General features: G+C 46.3%; 4 protein-coding genes across 5 annotated transcripts in view; 1 reads left to right on the forward strand and 3 right to left on the reverse strand.

The window, feature by feature from the left end:
* Positions 1–16,618, reverse strand: part of LOC306936372 (uncharacterized protein) — a 42,543-nt gene extending 25,925 nt beyond the window's left edge. For both annotated transcript variants that reach the window (XM_079519863.1, XM_079519862.1), the window contains exons 1-5: positions 16,523–16,618; positions 13,804–15,556; positions 13,210–13,370; positions 6,095–6,159; positions 5,315–5,793 (exon numbers count right to left, since the gene is read on the reverse strand). In XM_079519863.1, the coding sequence (XP_079375989.1) occupies positions 5,315–5,793; positions 6,095–6,159; positions 13,210–13,370; positions 13,804–15,340 (2,242 nt within the window). In that variant the 5' untranslated portion in view covers positions 15,341–15,556; positions 16,523–16,618. The remainder of the gene's footprint in view (positions 1–5,314; positions 5,794–6,094; positions 6,160–13,209; positions 13,371–13,803; positions 15,557–16,522) is intronic.
* LOC306936382 (uncharacterized protein) overlaps positions 1–21,588 on the reverse strand; it is a gene marked incomplete at its 5' end in the record, with an annotated part of 450,465 nt that overhangs the window by 410,386 nt on the left and 18,491 nt on the right. The window lies entirely within an intron of this gene.
* Positions 1,621–1,938, reverse strand: LOC306936437 (ATPase inhibitor, mitochondrial-like; the record flags this gene model as incomplete). Its single annotated transcript, XM_079519934.1, has 1 exon — positions 1,621–1,938. The coding sequence occupies one exon, from the start codon at positions 1,936–1,938 to the stop codon at positions 1,621–1,623; it is 318 nt and encodes a 105-aa protein (XP_079376060.1).
* On the forward strand, positions 21,075–21,458 carry LOC306936420 (histone H2A-like; the record flags this gene model as incomplete). Its single annotated transcript, XM_079519915.1, has 1 exon — positions 21,075–21,458. One exon carries the CDS (start codon positions 21,075–21,077, stop codon positions 21,456–21,458), a length of 384 nt encoding a protein of 127 aa, XP_079376041.1.

The raw sequence follows: 21,588 nt of genomic DNA on the forward strand, positions 1-21,588 counted from the left end.
AAGTGCTCAAAGCGCTTCACAATGGGTTCATTGATTCATACATTGGGAGTTGAAGCGGCGAACAGTCGACCCCTGCAGCGGACTCTTCCCACATTCACACACCAATGGTGGCGAGCTCACACCGACCGACTCATTGGGCGGAGGCAATGTAGGGTTCAGTGTCTTCTTGCCCAAGGACACTTCCACATGTGGACGTCAGGCATAAATGGGTTAAGGGTGACTAATTAGCCAAGATGGTAGATAGACCCTGACGAAGACCTTTTGGTGGAAACGCGGAGGTCCCGTTTTATTTCCCTTGCTCATCAAACAATACATTATATCAGGGGTTCTCAACGTTTTTGGCCGGGGACCCCCGGAAATGCTTTGGCAATGTCTCGGGACCCCCACCCCGCCCCCTCCCGACCCCCAATATAAATTGACTGCTACAATAACCTTAAACTATTTTGGGCGGAAACCCCTTTTGGTGTTTTAAGCATTGTTATAATTTAGCTATTGAAAAATAGCAGATCTACAAGCTCATAGCGCGCCACCGAGTGGCGCGCTATGAGCTTGTAGGTCTGCCATTTTTGAAAAAACGTGAAAAAAAAAGAATATATATATATTTTTTTTTTTTTGAAAATAATTTGCGGACCCCCTAAAATAATTTGGCCCACGGGTTGAGACCCCTGCATTATATGAATCTTTTTCACCAAAGACGGAGTGCCTTGGATTCCTTTTTTCTTTTCAAGTCTGCAACTTACACCTTTGGAATGGAGCAGTACAACTTGAAGGAAAGATACCTTTTTTTTGTCTATACCTCAAATATTGTATTTCTTTCCCCTTTTGGTGTTTACGTAAATACTTTAGCTATAGAAGAATATCAGATCTACAAGCTCATAGAGCGGCACCGAGCCATAGCCGCGCTACGAGCTTGTAGAGCTGTTTTTTTATTTATTTTTTTATTTGGTGCAAATCTTTGAATATATATTCTTTCAGAGCAAACGTTTTTAACTCAAATCTTTGCTTCGGGGGGGGGGGGTCCCTGGAACAACATGTTTTCAGATGGGGGTCCGCAGCAAAATACAGATAATTCTGGGGGTCCTTGACATGAAAAAGGTTGAGCACCACTGACATAGAAACATAGGTTTTTCAGAAAACGTTTACGATTTAGAAGACACCTATGCTTTCTATGGCATAGGCAGTTCCCGCAGGGAGAAACTAGACACAGCTGCACTACATGAGACTAATTAATTAGAGTGACAGAGAGAGAGGAGTGTGTGTGTGTATGTGTGTGCGTCAATTTAACAAAGATGCAGACGATCAGAACTCAGAAGCGACGTTTGCGTTACTGTATGCCAAATTGAAGTGGACTTTTTTTTTTCTCCCTGGAACTTTTTTTTTGAATTTCCGTTTTTTTCACGTCATATGAAAGCAGGGAATCATAGCTTCAAACTGACATATTGGTTGTTCAGTTTTTCTCCTCTGGTGAAAAGCTGGAATTTGCGCAATGGCAGGCTCTCAGTCAGATCTGGTCACTTATTATCACAGCGCTGGGACGAACACTACAACCGTCTCGACCCGTCGCCGTGGTTTGGCCTTCATGCGTTGTGCCCCGCTTGTCACGAGTGGTTTTTATTGGTCTCAGTCGTCGTGCTTCAGTTTCTTGATCTTCCCCTCGTGGCGCTCGATCTCGCGCTGCAGACGTTGGATCTCCGCCTTGTGGTGGGCGACCTCATCCTGGTGGTGGGTCCGCAGCGCGGCCAGCTGCTCCTGCTCCTTGCGTTTGAAGTACATCTCCTCCTGGGCCGCCTGTCTCTTCCCCAGGGCCCCGCCCGCCTCTCTGATGGAGCCACCGCCTCCTCCGCCCTTCCCCGCGCCCGAGCCCAGATCGCCCATCTCCCTTCTCTGCAGCTGTGTGCTGACGAAGTTCCTGACGCCGGGACTCAAGAATCTCACCATGGTCTCTCTCTATAAACGATCGACGTCGAGTGATTTGCGGTACTGGCCGTCGGGAATACTTATAGTGCGGTTAAACGTTGCCATGGTACACGGAGGCCGGCCTGTGACATCAGTCTTATATCGGTGACATCAGGGATCTCCATATACGGGCATGAAAGGGACGCGGACCATAGCGTTACCGGTAAGACGCCCTGAGGGCGAGAAGTGACCTCGGACTAAAAGGCGAGAAGCGCACTGAAACAACAGGTCTGGGAATGCCCATATATGGACTTTTGTTTGTTTTTATTCTTTTTTAATTGACGTTTTCGGGACGGGTAAAGGCGGGTAAAGGCGGGAACGCCTTTTGGTGTTAGCATTATGTTATGCTTTAGCTATTGAAAAATAGCAGATCTACAATCTCAAAGCGCGCCACTTGGTGGCGCGCTATGAGCTTGTAGGTCCGCTATTTTTTTTAAATCGAAGAACGACTGACACAGAAACATAGCTTTTTCAGAAAACCGTCAGGATTTAGAAGACATTTTTAGAATCTGATCTCAGGTCAAAATGGGTTAAAGCCCAGTGGAGAACGGGCAGCCGGCGGAAGATGCCCGTCTGGAGTTTGAATGGACACGTATCGGCCAAAAGGGAGACATGGAAGAGGAAGGACGGGTGGGGAAGGATCAACATATGGAATGTCACAACAGGTCAGATGTAGAGTTGCTGACCGGCTCCATATATACGTAGAGCCTGAAGGGGGTGCTAGAGCTGTGTTTCCCCAACGCTTTACCTCATCATGACCCAGGCGAGAAATCTAGTGAAAATGGCAGATCTACAAGCACACACCGCGGCGCTTCACGCCACGTCGAGAGCTTGTAGATTGGCTATTTGCACTACTTCTTAAACAGTTGTTTTCTAATTTATGGAATTTCTTTTGATTTTTCTTTGAATTCTTCATGGAATTACTGAATACAATTCCTTTAATTTAGTTTTTAAATCAAGAAACTCATAACACTCCGGTTGCCTTGGTGGTGACAGGAGTGACACTCATAACACTCCGGTTGCCTTGGTGGTGACAGGAGTGACACTCATAACACTCCGGTTGCCTTGGTGGTGACAGGAGTGACACTCATAACACTCCGGTTGCCTTGGTGGTGACAGGAGTGAAACTCATAACACTCCGGTTGCCTTGGTGGTGACAGGAGTGACACTCATAACACTCTGGTTGCCTTGGTGGTGACAGGAGTGACACTCATAACACTCAGTTAGGAAGGGACTAGTGGACCAGAGAGATCCAGTATAAGTCATTTTACACTTGGTTGCATGCTGAAAATAGTCGATCTACAGATCGGCTATTTTCAGCAAGTGAAAAACACAGGCATTACGACGGCATCAAGGCCCACCAAAATACATTTTGTTCGACTAAATCAACATTTAGTCGAACAAAATTTTAGATTTAGTCGACTAAAATAGTATGACATTTATTCGACTAAAACTAGACTAACACTAAAACATTCCGGGTGACTAAAATGTGACTAAAACTAAACTAAAACTATTCAAGAGACTACGACTAAAACTAAATTAAAACTATTCAAGAGACTACGACTAAAACTAAATGAAAACTATTCAAGAGACTATGACTAAAACTAAATGAAAACTATTCAAGAGACTACGACTAAAACTAAATTAAAACTATTCAAGAGACTACGACTAAAACTAAATTAAAACTATTCAAGAGACTATGACTAAAACTAAATGAAAACTATTCAAGAGACTACGACTAAAACTAAATTAAAACTATTCAAGAGACTACGACTAAAACTAAATTAAAACTATTCAAGAGACTATGACTAAAACTAAATGAAAACTATTCAAGAGACTATGACTAAAACTAAATTAAACTATTCAAGAGACTACGACTAAAACTAAATTAAAACTATTCAAGAGACTACGACTAAAACTAAATTAAAACTATTCAAGAGACTACGACTAAAACTAAATTAAAACTATTCAAGAGACTATGACTAAAACTAAATTAAAACTATTCAAGAGACTATGACTAAAACTAAATTAAAACTATTCAAGAGACTATGACTAAAACTAAATGAAAACTATTCAAGAGACTATGACTAAAACTAAATTAAACTATTCAAGAGACTACGACTAAAACTAAATTAAAACTATTCAAGAGACTACGACTAAAACTAAATTAAAACTATTCAAGAGACTACGACTAAAACTAAATTAAAACTATTCAAGAGACTATGACTAAAACTAAATTAAAACTATTCAAGAGACTATGACTAAAACTAAATGAAAACTATTCAAGAGACTATGACTAAAACTAAATGAAAACTATTCAAGAGACTGTGACTAAAACTAAATGAAAACTATTCAAGAGACTATGACTAAAACTAAATGAAAACTATTCAAGAGACTACGACTAAAACTAAATGAAAACTATTCAAGAGACTATGACTAAAACTAAATGAAAACTATTCAAGAGACTACGACTAAAACTAAATGAAAACTATTCAAGAGACTATGACTAAAACTAAATGAAAACTATTCAAGAGACTATGACTAAAACTAAATGAAAACTATTCAAGAGACTACGACTAAAACTAAATGAAAACTATTCAAGAGACTACGACTAAAACTAAATGAAAACTATTCAAGAGACTACGACTAAAACTAAATGAAAACTATTCAAGAGACTACGACTAAAACTAAATGAAAACTATTCAAGCGACTACGACTAAAACTAAATGAAAACTATTCAAGAGACTACGACTAAAACTAAATGAAAACTATTCAAGAGACTACGACTAAAACTAAATGAAAACTATTCAAGAGACTATGACTAAAACTAAATTAAAACTATTCAAGAGACTATGACTAAAACTAAATGAAAACTATTCAAGAGACTACGACTAAAACTAAATGAAAACTATTCAAGAGACTATGACTAAAACTAAATTAAAACTATTCAAGAGACTACGACTAAAACTAAATGAAAACTATTCAAGAGACTATGACTAAAACTAAATGAAAACTATTCAAGAGACTACGACTAAAACTAAATGAAAACTATTCAAGAGACTACGACTAAAACTAAATGAAAACTATTCAAGAGACTACGACTAAAACTAAATGAAAACTATTCAAGAGACTACGACTAAAACTAAATGAAAACTATTCAAGAGACTACGACTAAAACTAAATGAAAACTATTCAAGAGACTACGACTAAAACTAAATGAAAACTATTCAAGAGACTACGACTAAAACTAAATTAAAACTATTCAAGAGACTACGACTAAAACTAAATTAAAACTATTCAAGCGACTACGACTAAAACTAAAATCAAAATGTGCCGCCAAAAACAACACTGCATTTACCTTGGTGGTGGTAGGAGTGCCGGAGGGTCCGGTCGGAGCGAGCGGGAGAGCTCTCCTTCTTGGCGTGCCGGGCGGCGGTGTGGCGGCGGCGGTCATCGACTCGAGTCGATGACGCTCCCCACAGAGACGAGAAGGCAACCCTTGCCTTTCTGCGTTTGCCACGCGGACGACTAGGGGGCGCTGGAGACCAGGAACGTTTGCCAGGCGGAGGACTAGGGGGCGCTGGAGACCAGGAACGTTTGCCAGGCGGAGGACTAGGGGGCGCTGGAGACCAGGAACGTTTGCCAGGCGGACGACTAGGGGGCGCTGGAGACCAGGAACGTTTGCCAGGCGGAGGACTAGGGGGCGCTGGAGACCAGGAACGGGAGTGGGACGTGGAGCCTGGACGCTCTTGGGTGTGCCGGGCGGTTTTTTGTCCACCATCTCGGACCGGGGACGTTTCCCTCCTGGAGTGGCCACCACCAGAAGGAGTAGTAGAGCTGTCATGATTAGAACATGACAGAAAATGATTAGTTGTCACAGAAATAATTGCGACTCTTTTTTTTGGCATTTTTTCTTAACATTAGCAATGTCAGGTCACGCACGCACGCAGACAGACAGACAGACAGACAGACAGACAGACAGACAGACAGACAGACAGACAGACAGACAGACAGACAGACAGACAGACAGACAGACATAGTTGTTGGCAGATTATTTAACACTCAGATTGTTCATTAAAAAACGGCAATCAGAGGGCAATTTATGGCTTCTGCAAGACGTCATGTTTAAATGTCTCACTTGTTGCGTGGGTCTCGCCAGGACTCAGTGTATCTCCCGCTTTGGCCATGATGCTCAATCCAATCCTGGAGAAAAAGACAGAACGCATATTTAACCCATTTAGGCCTGACGTCGAAATTAAAAAAAAGTTTTCTAAATCGTGACAATTTTCGGAAAGATTTGAGGCACATTTTAACGATTTTTCAAAAATAGCAGACCTACAAGTTCATAGCGCGCCACTCGGTGGCGCGCTATGAGCTTGTAGATCTGCTATTTTTCAATAGCTAAATTATAACATAATGTTTAAAACACCAAAACGGGTTCCCGCCCCAAAATGGGTTAATGGTTAATGTGGTTAAACGCTAACGTGACATGGATGTGTTCCAGGTCTCAATGGATTAACCCATTTAGGCCCGACGTCGAAATTTAAAAAATGTCTTCTGTTTTCTGAAATTCCTATGTTTCTGTATCATTCAGTGGTGCTCAATATTTCATGTCAAGGACCCCAAAAATGATATGTAATTGGCCTCCGACCCCCATCTGAATATATATTGTTCCAGGTTCGTTCTGAAAAAATATATTCCAAATTTGCGCCACATTTTCACGATTTCTCAAAAATAGCAGACCTACAAGCTCGTAGCGCGCCACCGAGTGGCGCGCTACGAGCTTGTAGATCTGCTATTTTTCAATAGCTAAATTATGACATAATGTTTAAAACACCAATAGGGGTTCCCGCCCAAAATGGGTTAAACTAAAGTAGTGTATCTGTGGCTCTTTGACCTGCAGAGAACACCTCTGTGATGTCACTGATCACATGACCCCAAGTTCTAGGCTTAACAGAAGAGGGTTTATTATTATTTTTGTATTATTATTACTTCCACACAACAGAAGCACAAAATATGACATATCTGACAACTGCCTGTGTAAAGGCAATGGGGTCTATACTTTTTTTTTTTACCTATACCTTTTTTACTATTTTGAAAAACATTTTTGAATAGTTAAAATAGCCAATCTACAAGCTCACGTGTCAATGTAGATCTAGTTAAAACTATATATAACTTTTTTTTTTGTATTTAATCTAAAAATAAAAAGGCAAAGAAGTTTAGGGAAAAAGGGGTTTAGCAGGGCAGCTGTGGCTCAGGAAGTAGAGCAGGTCATCCAATGATCCCTGGGTTGGCGGTTCGAATCCCGGCTCCTCCTCCTATCCACATGTCGAAGTGTCCTTGGGCAAGACACTGAACCCTACATTGCCTTTCGTTCGTTGCACTCCCTCTGGTGTTGTGGGTGTGGACTTCGTTAACATTAAGGAAGTATCTAGACAGGTACATGGGTATCTTGGTGGTGTATCGAATCTTGTGGACCAGACCCATTGCAAGTTGCTGTACTCTGTCGTCGACCCTAAGCCATTCCAGCCTGTCGAAGTGGGCAGGGGTGAGGTGGGTTCGGGGGGCTAGATCAAGTAGGAGCCTGACCAGTTTGTTTTGGGAAGTCTGGAGCCTGGTTTTAAGGGCCTTTGAGGTGCTGTGGTACCAGGAGGTGCATGCATAGTCAAAGAAACCCTGTACAAGGGCTCCTGTTAAGGTCTTCAAGGTGTTTTTGTTGACCAGTGAGGAGATCCTGTAGAGGAATCTTGTTCTATGGTTGACTTTTTTGATTACGTTGGTGGCCATTTTATCACCGGAAAGATTAGCCTCCAGGATGGAACCTAGGTAGGTAATTTCATCTTTACGTGTGATAACATTGTCACCCACTCTAACCAAGAAGCCATTTGCCTTGCTGAGATTACTAATAGAGCCAAAGAGAATGGATTCAGTTTTTCCCAGGTGTAAAGATAGTTTGTTATCAGCGAGCCAGGTGCAGATTCTACCGAGTTCAGAGCTGAGGGCATTTTCAACCTGCAGTTTGTCCCTGTCCGAGACCAGCAGTGCTGAGTCATCTGCGAACAGGAACAAGTTGCAGTCACAGGCTGAAGTCATGTCGTTTACATATATTAGGAACAGTAGAGGCCCTAGTATGCTTCCTTGTGGAACGCCACAGCTCACTGGGAGGGGGGGGGACAGTGTTCCGTTCACTTCCACCATCTGTTCTCTCCCCTCCAGGTAGGATTGCATCCAGCTCACTGATGTGCTATCGAAACCAATTGCTTTTAGCTTGTTAACCAGTATGGAGTGGTTCACGGTGTCAAAAGCCTTTTGGAGATCCAGCATGACCATGCCGCAGTATTTGCCAGCGTCCACCTCTTGTTTGATGTGGTCGCTCAAATAGAGAAGGCATGTGTCAGTGGAGTGGGATGTTCTGAAGCCAGATTGGAATTCGTACAATAATTTATTAGTGGCAAGATACTTTTCAACCTGTTCATAGACTATTTTTTCCATCACTTTCGAGATGGAACTAAGAATAGAAATAGGGCGGTAGTTGCCGGGGTCTAATTTACTCCCTTTCTTGTGCAAGGGGGTTACTTTGGCCAATTTGAAATCTTGGGGGACCTGTCCCTGTTTGATGGAGAGGTTTACTATGTGGGTGATGATTGGAGCTATAGAGATGGCTGAGTCTCTGAGAAATTTGGAGGGAATGTTGTCATGGCCTGTGGCCTTGTGGGGTTGGAGGGCACTCAGTTTCTTAATTATCTCATCAGTTGTTACCATAACTAGTTTAAAATGAACCATTGTAAAGTGATTTGAGCACTTGGAAAGGCGCCATTTAAAAATGCAATTCATTATTAGCATGGACGAAAATAGAGCTCAAAGTCTGTGGAATTATGAAATTAATAGAGGGCTATATTCATACCTCTGCACAGGCTATACTGCCGCACCGCAGCAGTATAGCCTAATTTATTTCCAGCAATCATTTTTATTTTAATTTGTGAAGCCACTATACTGGAAAATATCATTATTTTGTTGCATTCCGTCAGGAGGACCTCTATTTCGTTTGAGCTGTAAGGCCTATAGTTATTTTTTATTTATTTTTTTTTACTGCTGTCTGCTGAGTCATGCTTGACACCTTTTATGGTGTGAAATGGGGCGTGGATCAATGCAAATGAAGTTGTCGGGTGATTTTCCGATCATTTGGCACCCGCTCGCATTCATTATGACATACACCTGCATACCTGTGGTACACACCGCTCTTTCAATTGCACGTCAAAAAATCGTAGCTTGATCGGACGGATAATAATACGATATAAATACGATCTGTTTACGCATAAGTTACACTGATTCCTTTGTGAATGAGGACCTATGACTAAAACAAATATTGCTGCCAAAAACAACACTGCACCCACGGCATACATTATGTAAGAGCGATCACGGACGCTTTACTGATGAGCCGCAGCCTGGAAAAATAATCCAAGATAAATAGATTAAAAAAAGAATTGTTCCCATAGACAATCCTGTTTACTTCATCATCACACGGCAACCGCAGTGATAGACAGAGTTATGAAACCTAATCAATATAAAAAAAAGACTGGACCAATGAGTTACATTCAAAGTGTGCAGGTATTCCCCACAATGAAACGATGGCACGTTGGGCACTGACCTTAGCGCGCCCACAGTGGACCTCGCACAAGGAGCATGTGTGAGGGCACACGTTGGCACTGACCTTAGCGCACCCACAGTGGACCTCGCACAAGGAGCAGGTGTGAGGGCACACGTTGGGCAGTGACATTAGGGCGCTCACAGTGGACCTCGCACAAGGAGCAGGTGTGAGGGTGGCACACGTTGGGCACTGACCTTAGCGCGCCCACAGTGGACCTCGCACAAGGAGCAGGTGTGAGGGCACACGTTGGCACTGACCTTAGCGCGCCCACAGTGGACCTCGCACAAGGAGCAGGTGTGAGGGTGGCACACGTTGGGCACTGACCTTAGCGCGCCCACAGTGGACCTCGCACAAGGAGCAGGTGTGAGGGCACACGTTGGCACTGACCTTAGCGCGCCCACAGTGGACCTCACACAAGGAGCAGGTGTGAGGGTGGCACACGTTGGGCACTGACCTTAGCGCGCCCACAGTGGACCTCGCACAAGGAGCAGGTGTGAGGGTGGCACACGTTGGGCACTGACCTTAGCGCGCCCACAGTGGACCTCGCACAAGGAGCAGGTGTGAGGGCACACGTTGGCACTGACCTTAGCGCGCCCACAGTGGACCTCGCACAAGGAGCAGGTGTGAGGGTGGCACACGTTGGGCACTGACCTTAGCGCGCCCACAGTGGACCTCGCACAAGGAGCAGGTGTGAGGGCACACGTTGGCACTGACCTTAGCGCGCCCACAGTGGACCTCGCACAAGGAGCAGGTGTGAGGGTGGCACACGTTGGGCACTGACCTTAGCGCGCCCACAGTGGACCTCGCACAAGGAGCAGGTGTGAGGGCACACGTTGGCACTGACCTTAGCGCGCCCACAGTGGACCTCGCACAAGGAGCAGGTGTGAGGGCACACGTTGGCACTGACCTTAGCGCGCCCACAGTGGACCTCGCACAAGGAGCAGGTGTGAGGGCACACGTTGGCACTGACCTTAGCGCGCCCACAGTGGACCTCGCACAAGGAGCAGGTGTGAGGGTGGCACACGTTGGGCACTGACCTTAGCGCGCCCACAGTGGACCTCGCACAAGGAGCAGGTGTGAGGGCACACGTTGGCACTGACCTTAGCGCGCCCACAGTGGACCTCGCACAAGGAGCAGGTGTGAGGGCACACGTTGGCACTGACCTTAGCGCGCCCACAGTGGACCTCGCACAAGGAGCAGGTGTGAGGGCACACGTTGGGCACTGACCTTAGCGCGCCCACAGTGGACCTCGCACAAGGAGCAGGTGTGAGGGCACACGTTGGGCACTGACCTTAGCGCGCCCACAGTGGACCTCGCACAAGGAGCAGGTGTGAGGGCACACGTTGGCACTGACCTTAGCGCGCCCACAGTGGACCTCGCACAAGGAGCAGGTGTGAGGGCACACGTTGGCACTGACCTTAGCGCGCCCACAGTGGACCTCGCACAAGGAGCAGGTGTGAGGGTGGCACACGTTGGCACTGACCTTAGCGCGCCCACAGTGGACCTCGCACAAGGAGCAGGTGTGAGGGCACACGTTGGGCACTGACCTTAGCGCGCCCACAGTGGACCTCGCACAAGGAGCAGGTGTGAGGGCACACGTTGGCACTGACCTTAGCGCGCCCACAGTGGACCTCGCACAAGGAGCAGGTGTGAGGGCACACGTTGGCACTGACCTTAGCGCGCCCACAGTGGACCTCGCACAAGGAGCAGGTGTGAGGGTGGCACACGTTGGCACTGACCTTAGCGCGCCCACAGTGGACCTCGCACAAGGAGCAGGTGTGAGGGCACACGTTGGGCACTGACCTTAGCGCGCCCACAGTGGACCTCGCACAAGGAGCAGGTGTGAGGGTGGCACACGTTGGCACTGACCTTAGCGCGCCCACAGTGGACCTCGCACAAGGAGCAGGTGTGAGGGCACACGTTGGCACTGACCTTAGCGCGCCCACAGTGGACCTCGCACAAGGAGCAGGTGTGAGGGCACACGTTGGCACTGACATTAGGGCGCTCACAGTGGACCTCGCACAAGGAGCAGGTGTGAGGGTGGCACACGTTGGCACTGACCTTAGCGCGCCCACAGTGGACCTCGCACAAGGAGCAGGTGTGAGGGCACACGTTGGCACTGACCTTAGCGCGCCCACAGTGGACCTCGCACAAGGAGCAGGTGTGAGGGCACACGTTGGCACTGACATTAGGGCGCTCACAGTGGACCTCACACAAGGAGCAGGTGTGAGGGTGGCACACGTTGGCACTGACCTTAGCGCACTCACTACACAAGTGTTGTTTTTGGCAGCAAATTTAGATTTTAGTTTTAGTCATAGTCTCTTGAATAGTTTTCATTTAGTTTTAGTCACCTGGAATGTTTTAGTGTTAGTCTAGTTTTAGTTGACTAAATATCATAAGATATTAGTCGACTAAATCTACAGTAGATTTAGTCGCGGGCCTTGATGCCGTCCTAATGACTGATTTTACACTTGCTGAAAATAGCCGATCTACAAGTTCACAACGCGTCGCAACGTGACGCGTTGTGAGCTTGTAGATCGGCTATTTGCAGCATGCAACCAAGTGTTAAAATGACTTATACTGGATCTCTCTGTCCGCTAGTCCCTTCCTAACATTTTAGTCTAATTTTTATTTGTTATACTATATTTAGTCTTAGTTTTAGTCATCATAGCTTAGTTTTAATTTAGTTTCCATTTAGTTTTTGTCAGTGAAAAAAGGTAGTCGACAAACATTTTTCGTCTTAGTTTTAGTCGACAAAATCAACACTGGAGCATGATGTGAGGGTGGCACACGTTGGCACTGACCTGGGCTGACAGGTCACACACCGTGGAGGGAGCGCAAGGCGACCTCTGAGGGTGGCACACGTTGGCACTGACCTGGGCTGACGGGTCACACACCGTGGAGGGAGCGCAAGGCGACCAGTCGCCTTGCGCTGCCCGCACAGAATACAAAACTCTGATGCTGGCATTCAAAGCAACCAAAGGTATGGCTCCCCCATATCTTGCAAGCATGATTGAACCCTACAAACCCTCCCGCGCACTCAGATCAGCCAACGCAGGAAAGCTGGAAGTACCCTCACTAAAAACACCGGGCCAACGCTCCACACGTCCCAAACTCTTCTCCCTTCTGGCCCCAAAACTGTGGAATGCACTCCCCGTTGCAGTCAGAACTGCGGCATCACTCCCAATCTTCCGCCGTAGTCTGAAGACCCACCTTTTCAGACTCCATCATGGCCCATAGCACTTATCCTACCCCCTTAGATAGCACTTTTTAGACTTAGATAGCATTTGAAACAGACTTATAGCATGTCATGTAGACAGCACAATAATTGCATTGTATATAGTCATAGCACATCATAGTAGCCTACATATGTATAGCAAAGTATAGTATATATGTATAGTTAATATGTATAGTGTCATTATATAGATATGTTCTAGTTACGTTCTTAGCTTACGCATGTTTCTTGATAAATGCATTTTATATATGTGATGTATTCCCATACTTTTGTTCCTGCCTAATGTAAATCGCTCTGGATTAAGAGCGTCTGCTAAATGCCTAAATTGTAAATTGTAAATTGTAAATTGGTGGCACACGTTGGCACTGACCTGGGCTGACGGATCACACGCCGTGGAGGGAGCGCAGGGCGACCTCTCGGCAGCCCTGCGTGATTCCAAGACGGGACACCGCCTGCGTGTTGACGACGAAGAGTCGCCCCACGTCCCGGACGAAGGGCTGGGTTCGGGGCCGTCCCCACCGTGCTCTCGGCCTGGAGGTAGGGTCGTTGAACCATTGTTGCAAGATAAATAATTACAATTATTTGAGATAATCGCAATTACTTTTTTCATAATCGTCGTTATCGTGTCCATGTTGAGAAATGTTCAGACAAAAAACAAAGCAGAAAGAGCAGATCTACAAGTTCACAATGTGTCACTTTGTGACGCGTTGTAAGCTTGTAGATCAGCTATTTCCGCTGTTTAAAATATACCAAGAAATGACTGCAGTTTTTATAAATGTTATATTTTTTTAGTTATTTATCATATCTGCCCTGTGCACTTTTTTATTAAGAAGCCTAAGAGCCAAACAGAAATGTAATTTCTATTCATATTAAATGTTCCAATTCATGTTCCAAAACACATTAAATCATTAATCGCAATTATTTTATTCGTGTGACAATGAATCGTCAGCCTAAACAGACCTACCTGGATGACGAGATCCGTAGATCCGTGGGGGAGGTTCTCTCGCAGAATGCGACGACGCGTGCACCTCGAAGCCTGACCTGCAGCGATCCGGGTCTTCTGCGGCGCGCTCGTTCGGTCCGAAGGGTTGCAGACGAGCATGTCGCCTTTCAGGCATGCTCTCTCTATCGCCGTATTTATCGGTGGCTCGACTAGCGTGGCCGTAGTCGATGACTTTCCCTGCAGGCTCATCGATGGCTCGACTAGCGTGGCCGTAGTCGATGCATTTCCCTGCAGGCTCATCGGTGGCTCGACTAGCGTGGCCGTAGTCGATGCATTTCCCTGCAGGCTCATCGGTGGCACGACTAGCGTGGCCGTAGTCGATGCATTTCCCTGCAGTCTGCGGAAAGCCGTGGAACCCAGCGGGCACTTCTGGGGTTCGTGAACGTCCCCTACTTGGCGAGGAGCGGCCAGGAGGCGACGACATGTCGTGGACGGCGCCTGAAGACGAAGCACTTCGAGAATACGAAGAGGAGGAGGCTGCGCCGTTCCGGCCTTTATTTGATTTATTCGCCTGCAAAAGCCGAATGATGAAGGGTAAACTTTCAGCGTTCAACCGATCTTCAGGAAACTGGCTCAGAAACTGGAGATCTTCGTCGGAGAGCCCCACGGCGGCCAAGATGCTCTCTGCACTTTCCGGGGTGTATAAACCTCGCTTATCATCCGCACCCCCACCACCACAACCATGGGAGCTCCTGGTCTGAGGGGAGGCTGGGCCACAGACAGGGCCTTGCACCCAGGCCTGGTCATCCATGGAGCCCCTGGTCTGAGGGGAGGCTGGGCCACAGACAGGGCCTTGCACCCAGGCCAGGTCACCCATGGAGCCCCTGGTCTGAGGGGAGGCTGGGCCACAGACAGGGCCTTGCAACCAGGCCAGGTCACCCATGGAGCCCCTGGTCTGAGGGGAGGCTGGGCCACAGACAGGGCCTTGCACCCAGGCCTGGTCATTCATGGAACCCCTGGTCTGAGGGGAGGCTGGGCGACAGACGGGGCCTTGCACCCAGACCTGGTCATCCATGGAGCCCCTGGTCTGAGGGGAGGCTGGGCCACAGACGGGGCCTTGCACCCAGACCTGGTCATCCATGGAGCCCCTGGTCTGAGGGGAGGCTGGGCCACAGACGGGGCCTTGCACCCAGACCTGGTCATCCATGGAGCCCCTGGTCTGAGGGGAGGCTGGGCGACAGACGGGGCCTTGCACCCAGACCTGGTCATCCATGGAGCCCCTGGTCTGAGGGGAGGCTGGGCGACAGACGGGGCCTTGCACCCAGACCTGGTCATCCATGGAGCCCCTGGTCTGAGGGGAGGCTGGGCGACAGACGGGGCCTTGCACCCAGGCAGAGTGACCGCTCTGCGGCCACTGGGTGACCGCGGAGGGAGGGCTGGGGTGTGGAGCGTAGTTTGACCATTCCATCATCCCTTGCTGCTGCTGGTGGCCCAGTTGGCTGGAGCTGTAGTAGCGTGGCTGTGGCGGCCCCTGTTGCTGGCTGTGGTGGTGATACATCGCGTCGCGACGCTTACACTTCTCAACGCGTGCCGTCGGTTGTACCGAGATGTCTCCGTCTGGATAGCGAGGAGGAGACCACGATCACGCTGGCTGCTGGAGCAGCATGTCGTTGCTGGACCTTATAGCTTCAACCTGGACCAGCTGCAGGTCCAAAGAGGAGGCCTCTCTGGTACCGTCGGTGGTGCCAAATCTTCTGCTGCTCTGCTTCAAATCCTGTGAGATTTGAAAATATGTATTTTTATTATTTTTAGACAGGGGTTGGTCTCCACACAAATGTTCATGATAAAATACCACATTATTTTCCTACTCGGCTCCCTTTTTACCTCCTCTATGATGATTTCCTGTTTTGACTATATAGTTGTGTATATTCGTACGTCTCTTAATGTTTTGATGAATTGAAGATGGTGGGCCCTATTGTAAACAAGTGAAATGCGTTATGGTGTCGTCCACTCACTGTTAACAGTTGTTGTATTGAGTTGTACTTGAAATGTACTGTAATTCTGCAAACTGTCAATCAATCAATCAATCAATCAATCGATCAATCAATGTCTGGTAACATTTTTTATTTGATTTTTTTTACACACCATTATAATAATGTTCTTATTTTGATCATAAGACCCAAAATACTGAATGTCAGTCTCCAGGTTTTCTTCAGAATGATGCATGACTGACACTGGTACTATAGCTGTTATCAAATCAAATGTTTTATTTGCAAGGACCCCCATATAATTCTGAGTGTTCATAAGGGTCCATTTGGTTCCATGTGTACACTCCCAGAGTTACATATGTTATGGCCATTCAGGGCTATCGCTTTATGTTTTGGATGTCCGTGGTAAAACAAATAAAATAAATAATATTTTAAATATTTTAATTTGCACGAAGTCTACATATTAGAAAAGGTAGAATAATTGTTACAACTTTTGATCAACGTACGTTTGCCGGTTATCTCTCCTAATATAATGGTACCAACATTCAATACAGCATCATGGAATTGTGGACAAAATCGTATCCAACGACAACTAAATATTCTTATAGTTTTGGGTCTGAGAGGCTAAATGTCATCACATGGTGGTCCGTGGCTCAGATGCAGAATAATAATGGTTCTAGATATGACAAGGGTTGAAAACCACACTAATAATATCTGCTAATATCTGCTAATAACAGATAATGTAACTGTACCTTTCTATCACGCGTTGTTGTGGAACTTCTTGGATTTGTGTGTGTTTATTCTCCTCCTCAGAGCGACGCGCAGGCGCAGTTTCAGCTCAGCTCAGGCTTACTCGTCGAAAGCAGATGAATGAGCTGCTGGGCCAGTGTTGCCAGGTTTGCGTTTATGCGACAGAAGTAAGCGACCAGGTCCACGAAAGAAAACAAGCACAAAAGAAGCCACTCCACAAGGTGAGCACAGTCTATGCATGAGCAGCCTGTGAGCAGCGTCCCGCTGTGTGGTTTGTACTTTTGTAGATCTGCTTTTTTCCAGAAATCAGCAAAAAAATAAGCTTGCTTATAATAAGCAGACATGGCAACACCGAGTTCAAGCTCAGGCTGACTAATGGAAATTGATTGATTGATTGAAAAATGTATTAACAGTTTGCAGAATTACAGTACATTTCAAGCACAAACTCAATACAAAGGCTGTTAACTGTGAGTGGACGACCCAATTAAGCATTACACTTGTTTCCAATAGGGTTCACACAATGTTCAATTCATCAAAATCAGGAATGGCTCGCTAGTCTCGCGTGGCCACTGGCCAGACTGTTGCCATAGAGACGCACGGGCGCTCACAAACGAGACAGCGTTGAAGACATAGAGTTATAAGGCCATTGAAATGTTATCTATAGGCATGTAAAGTTGCATGTTGAGCAATTTCCATAATTAGCTATTACATTACCAATGATAGGTAAAAAAATAAAATCCAAATATTAAATTACTGTCTTCCGAGATTAAGCTTACTTATTTTAATGTTAATGTAGGCCTACTGCGTATAGTCGTAGTGCATATATGCTTCAATGAAATAAAAATCGGCAAAATCGGTGAAAAACGTTCATATATAAAAAATATTCCTTCAAAAATAAATGGAGCTGGGAACGTCTCCTTAGGTCCACCCATGCATTCCTGGGACATGTGAGAATGGCTAAGAAAGGAAAGAGGAGATCTGTAAGACTGCACGCCTGTAGAAAAACCAGGGATGTGGGCAGGGAAACAAACCTTCTATGAGCATCATGAAGGGACTCAAACATATACGCTACAGAATGTAGAATTATTATTATGTTCAACATTCGGCTGTTGTCTCTCCTATGGTAAAGAAAAAGAGGAAAAAAATATATCAATAGGCCTACAACATATAATTGTGGACATAATCTCATTTTATCCAACGACAACAGAATCTAAATGTCATCTAATGGTGTTCTGTGGCTCAAATGCCAAATAAATGATGGATCTTTATTGCGCTCAGGCGCCGACAGCATCCACCGCCGGAATCCATTCCCAACAGCACCCGCCCCTCTAGACCAGAAATTAGCCAGGCAGGGACTACCTTTTACGCAGAGCCTGGTTTCGATGGGAGCTGATGGGATACTTGTTTCACACCGTCGGCCACTAGTATAGGGTGGTGTTATATGGGTGCTTTCCAACATAGCATTGGTCCGAACGACCATAGGACCTCAAACCCTAACCTAACCATAACCCCTCACCAACCTTAATCCGGTCATTTTAACGGACCCCTCACCAACCTTAATCCGGCCATTTTAACGGACCCCTCACCAACCTTAATCCGGCCATTTTAACGGACCCCTCACCAACCTTAATCCGGTCATTTTAACGGACCCCTCACCAACCTTAATCCGGTCATTTTAACGGACCCCTCACCAACCTTAATCCGGTCATTTTAACGGACCCCTCACCAACCTTAATCCGGTCATTTTAATGGACCCCTCACCAACCTTAATCCGGTCATTTTAACGGACCCCTCACCAACCTTAATCCGGTCATGGACCCCTCACCAACCTTAATCCGGTCATTTTAACGGACCCCTCACCAACCTTAATCCGGTCATTTTAACGGACCCCTCACCAACCTTAATCCGGTCATTTTAACGGACCCCTCACCAACCTTAATCCGGTCATGGACCCCTCACCAACCTTAATCCGGTAATTTTAACGGACCCCTCACCAACCTTAATCCGGCCATTTTAACGGACCCCTCACCAACCTTAATCCGGTCATTTTAACGGACCCCTCACCAACCTTAATCCGGCCATTTTAACGGACCCCTCACCAACCTTAATCCGGCCATTTTAACGGACCCCTCACCAACCTTAATCCGGCCATTTTAACGGACCCCTCACCAACCTTAATCCGGCCATTTTAACGGACCCCTCACCAACCTTAATCCGGCCATTTTAACGGACCCCTCACCAACCTTAATCCGGCCATTTTAACGGACCCCTCACCAACCTTAATCCGGTCATTTTAACAGACCCCTCACCAACCTTAATCCGGTCATTTTAACGGACCCCTCACCAACCTTAATCCGGTCATTTTAACGGACCCCTCACCAACCTTAATCCGGTCATTTTAATGGACCCCTCACCAACCTTAATCCGGTCATTTTAACGGACCCCTCACCAACCTTAATCCGGTCATGGACCCCTCACCAACCTTAATCCGGTCATTTTAACGGACCCCTCACCAACCTTAATCCGGTCATTTTAACGGACCCCTCACCAACCTTAATCCGGTCATTTTAACGGACCCCTCACCAACCTTAATCCGGTCATGGACCCCTCACCAACCTCAATCCGGTAATTTTAACGGACCCCTCACCAACCTTAATCCGGCCATTTTAACGGACCCCTCACCAACCTTAATCCGGTCATTTTAACGGACCCCTCACCAACCTTAATCCGGCCATTTTAACGGACCCCTCACCAACCTTAATCCGGCCATTTTAACGGACCCCTCACCAACCTTAATCCGGCCATTTTAACGGACCCCTCACCAACCTTAATCCGGCCATTTTAACGGACCCCTCACCAACCTTAATCCGGTCATTTTAACGGACCCCTCACCAACCTTAATCCGGTCATTTTAACGGACCCCTCACCAACCTTAATCCGGTCATTTTAACGGACCCCTCACCAACCTTAATCCGGTCATTTTAATGGACCCCTCACCAACCTTAATCCGGTCATTTTAACGGACCCCTCACCAACCTTAATCCGGTCATGGACCCCTCACCAACCTTAATCCGGTCATTTTAACGGACCCCTCACCAACCTTAATCCGGTCATTTTAACGGACCCCTCACCAACCTTAATCCGGTCATTTTAACGGACCCCTCACCAACCTTAATCCGGTCATGGACCCCTCACCAACCTTAATCCGGTAATTTTAACGGACCCCTCACGAACCTTTATCCGGTCATTTTAACGGACCCCTCACCAACCTTAATCCGGTCATTTTAACGGACCCCTCACCAACTTTAGATCCGGTCATTTTAATGGACCCCTCAAAACCCTTAATCCAAGGGAAAAGCAATATTTGGTGGAAGAAGAAGAAGAAGGAAAAAAACATACAAATACAATGCGGGACCATAGGCCCTTCAGGCTTGAATGTTCCATGACACAGACCATCAACAGACAAATGCTGTATAAATGAAACAGGTCTGTGTAAATTCCCAGACTTGATAGCAAGGTTATTCATTTTTCATTTAAGTTTTTCACAGAGTTCGATTGTATCTACAGCTCTTGTTACAAACTTTACAAGAAAGGGGATTTTTGGCCTGTATGAATCCGTTTGTTTTCAGATCATAATCACGTTAATGATCAAACTCTACAAGCAAATTACTTTTCATCTGTATATGAATCCTCATGTGTGTTTTCTAATAACAGCAGGTCTTGCTGTAAATGAGCTGTGTTTTTTTCAAAGGTGGGAGTTTTTGTTCAAATTATAGCTCCTTTATCTTATTTTAATTGTATATATTATAATCTGTATTCATGTTAAAGTGCAGTTGCACTCTGTATTTGGTTTTATTCTGAAAAGCACTTTGAATTGCCTTGTGTATGAAGTGCTATGTACATGAAATTGCCTTGCCTTGCCTTGATAGACATGTAGATTCGATTTACACCAACACTCTCTACACTTGCTTTGTACAGAATAGTCTCATTCCAGGACTATGAATAGCTGCTGGCATCATGTTGAGCTCAACACAATATGGGACAATGCCTCCCCTCCCCCACAGGGTGGCGCTGTAGAGCTGAATATATGAATGGGCGTCTGGGCGAAGTTGTGCATGTATGTTGATCACACCATCGGCTAATTTCAGTTATATGCATTATTATTGTTACATGTTACATGAAATAAACTAGGCCTATACAAAAATCCCAGGATTGAATGTTCAGTTTTCAAATTGTGTCTGCTAAACTAAGAGATCGATTGCCATATTATGCTGCCAAAAGGGCGCAAACTGCTGCATTATATCTCATTGGCTCTGAGGCGCCGTCTCTGGTAAGAAACCTCCTTCTTTGGGAGGAGCCGTTCAGCCACTAGGTCTGATTGGAGGGGAGCTCGTACACACTCAGCTCGCGCTCTTCATCCGTTTATTTGATTGGTGGGGCGCACAGCCGCACATAGACAGTAGTACTAGGCGAGGTGCTGTTGAAGATATAAAAGGTCTAGCGCGCCTCTCGTCCAGCACATTTCTCTGAGATTTAACTAAAACATACATCAAAATGAGTGGTAGAGGAAAAACCGGAGGAAAGGCCAGGGCGAAGGCCAAGACCCGCTCTTCCCGTGCCGGGCTCCAGTTCCCCGTTGGTCGTGTCCACAGGCTGCTGCGTAAAGGCAACTATGGCCAGAGAGTCGGCGCCGGAGCTCCAGTGTACCTCGCTGCGGTGCTCGAGTATCTGACTGCTGAGATCCTGGAGTTGGCTGGAAACGCTGCCCGTGACAACAAGAAGACTCGTATCATCCCCCGTCACCTCCAGCTGGCCGTCCGCAACGACGAGGAACTCAACAAACTGCTGGGTGGAGTGACCATCGCTCAGGGCGGTGTGCTGCCCAACATCCAGGCTGTTCTGCTGCCCAAGAAGACTGAGAAAGCCTCCAAGAAATAGATCCGCTTCATTTCGACCGAACACACCCCACAAAGGCACTTTTAAGAGCCACCCACTGTTTCAACATAAGAGTCACTTCCAATTAAGTATCCCTTAAGTTAAGATGTTTGTTTTGTAGCCTAAAGAACCA

Source organism: Electrona antarctica (genome assembly GCF_951216825.1).
Source record: "Electrona antarctica genome assembly, chromosome: 14".
Lineage (NCBI taxonomy): Eukaryota > Metazoa > Chordata > Actinopteri > Myctophiformes > Myctophidae > Electrona > Electrona antarctica.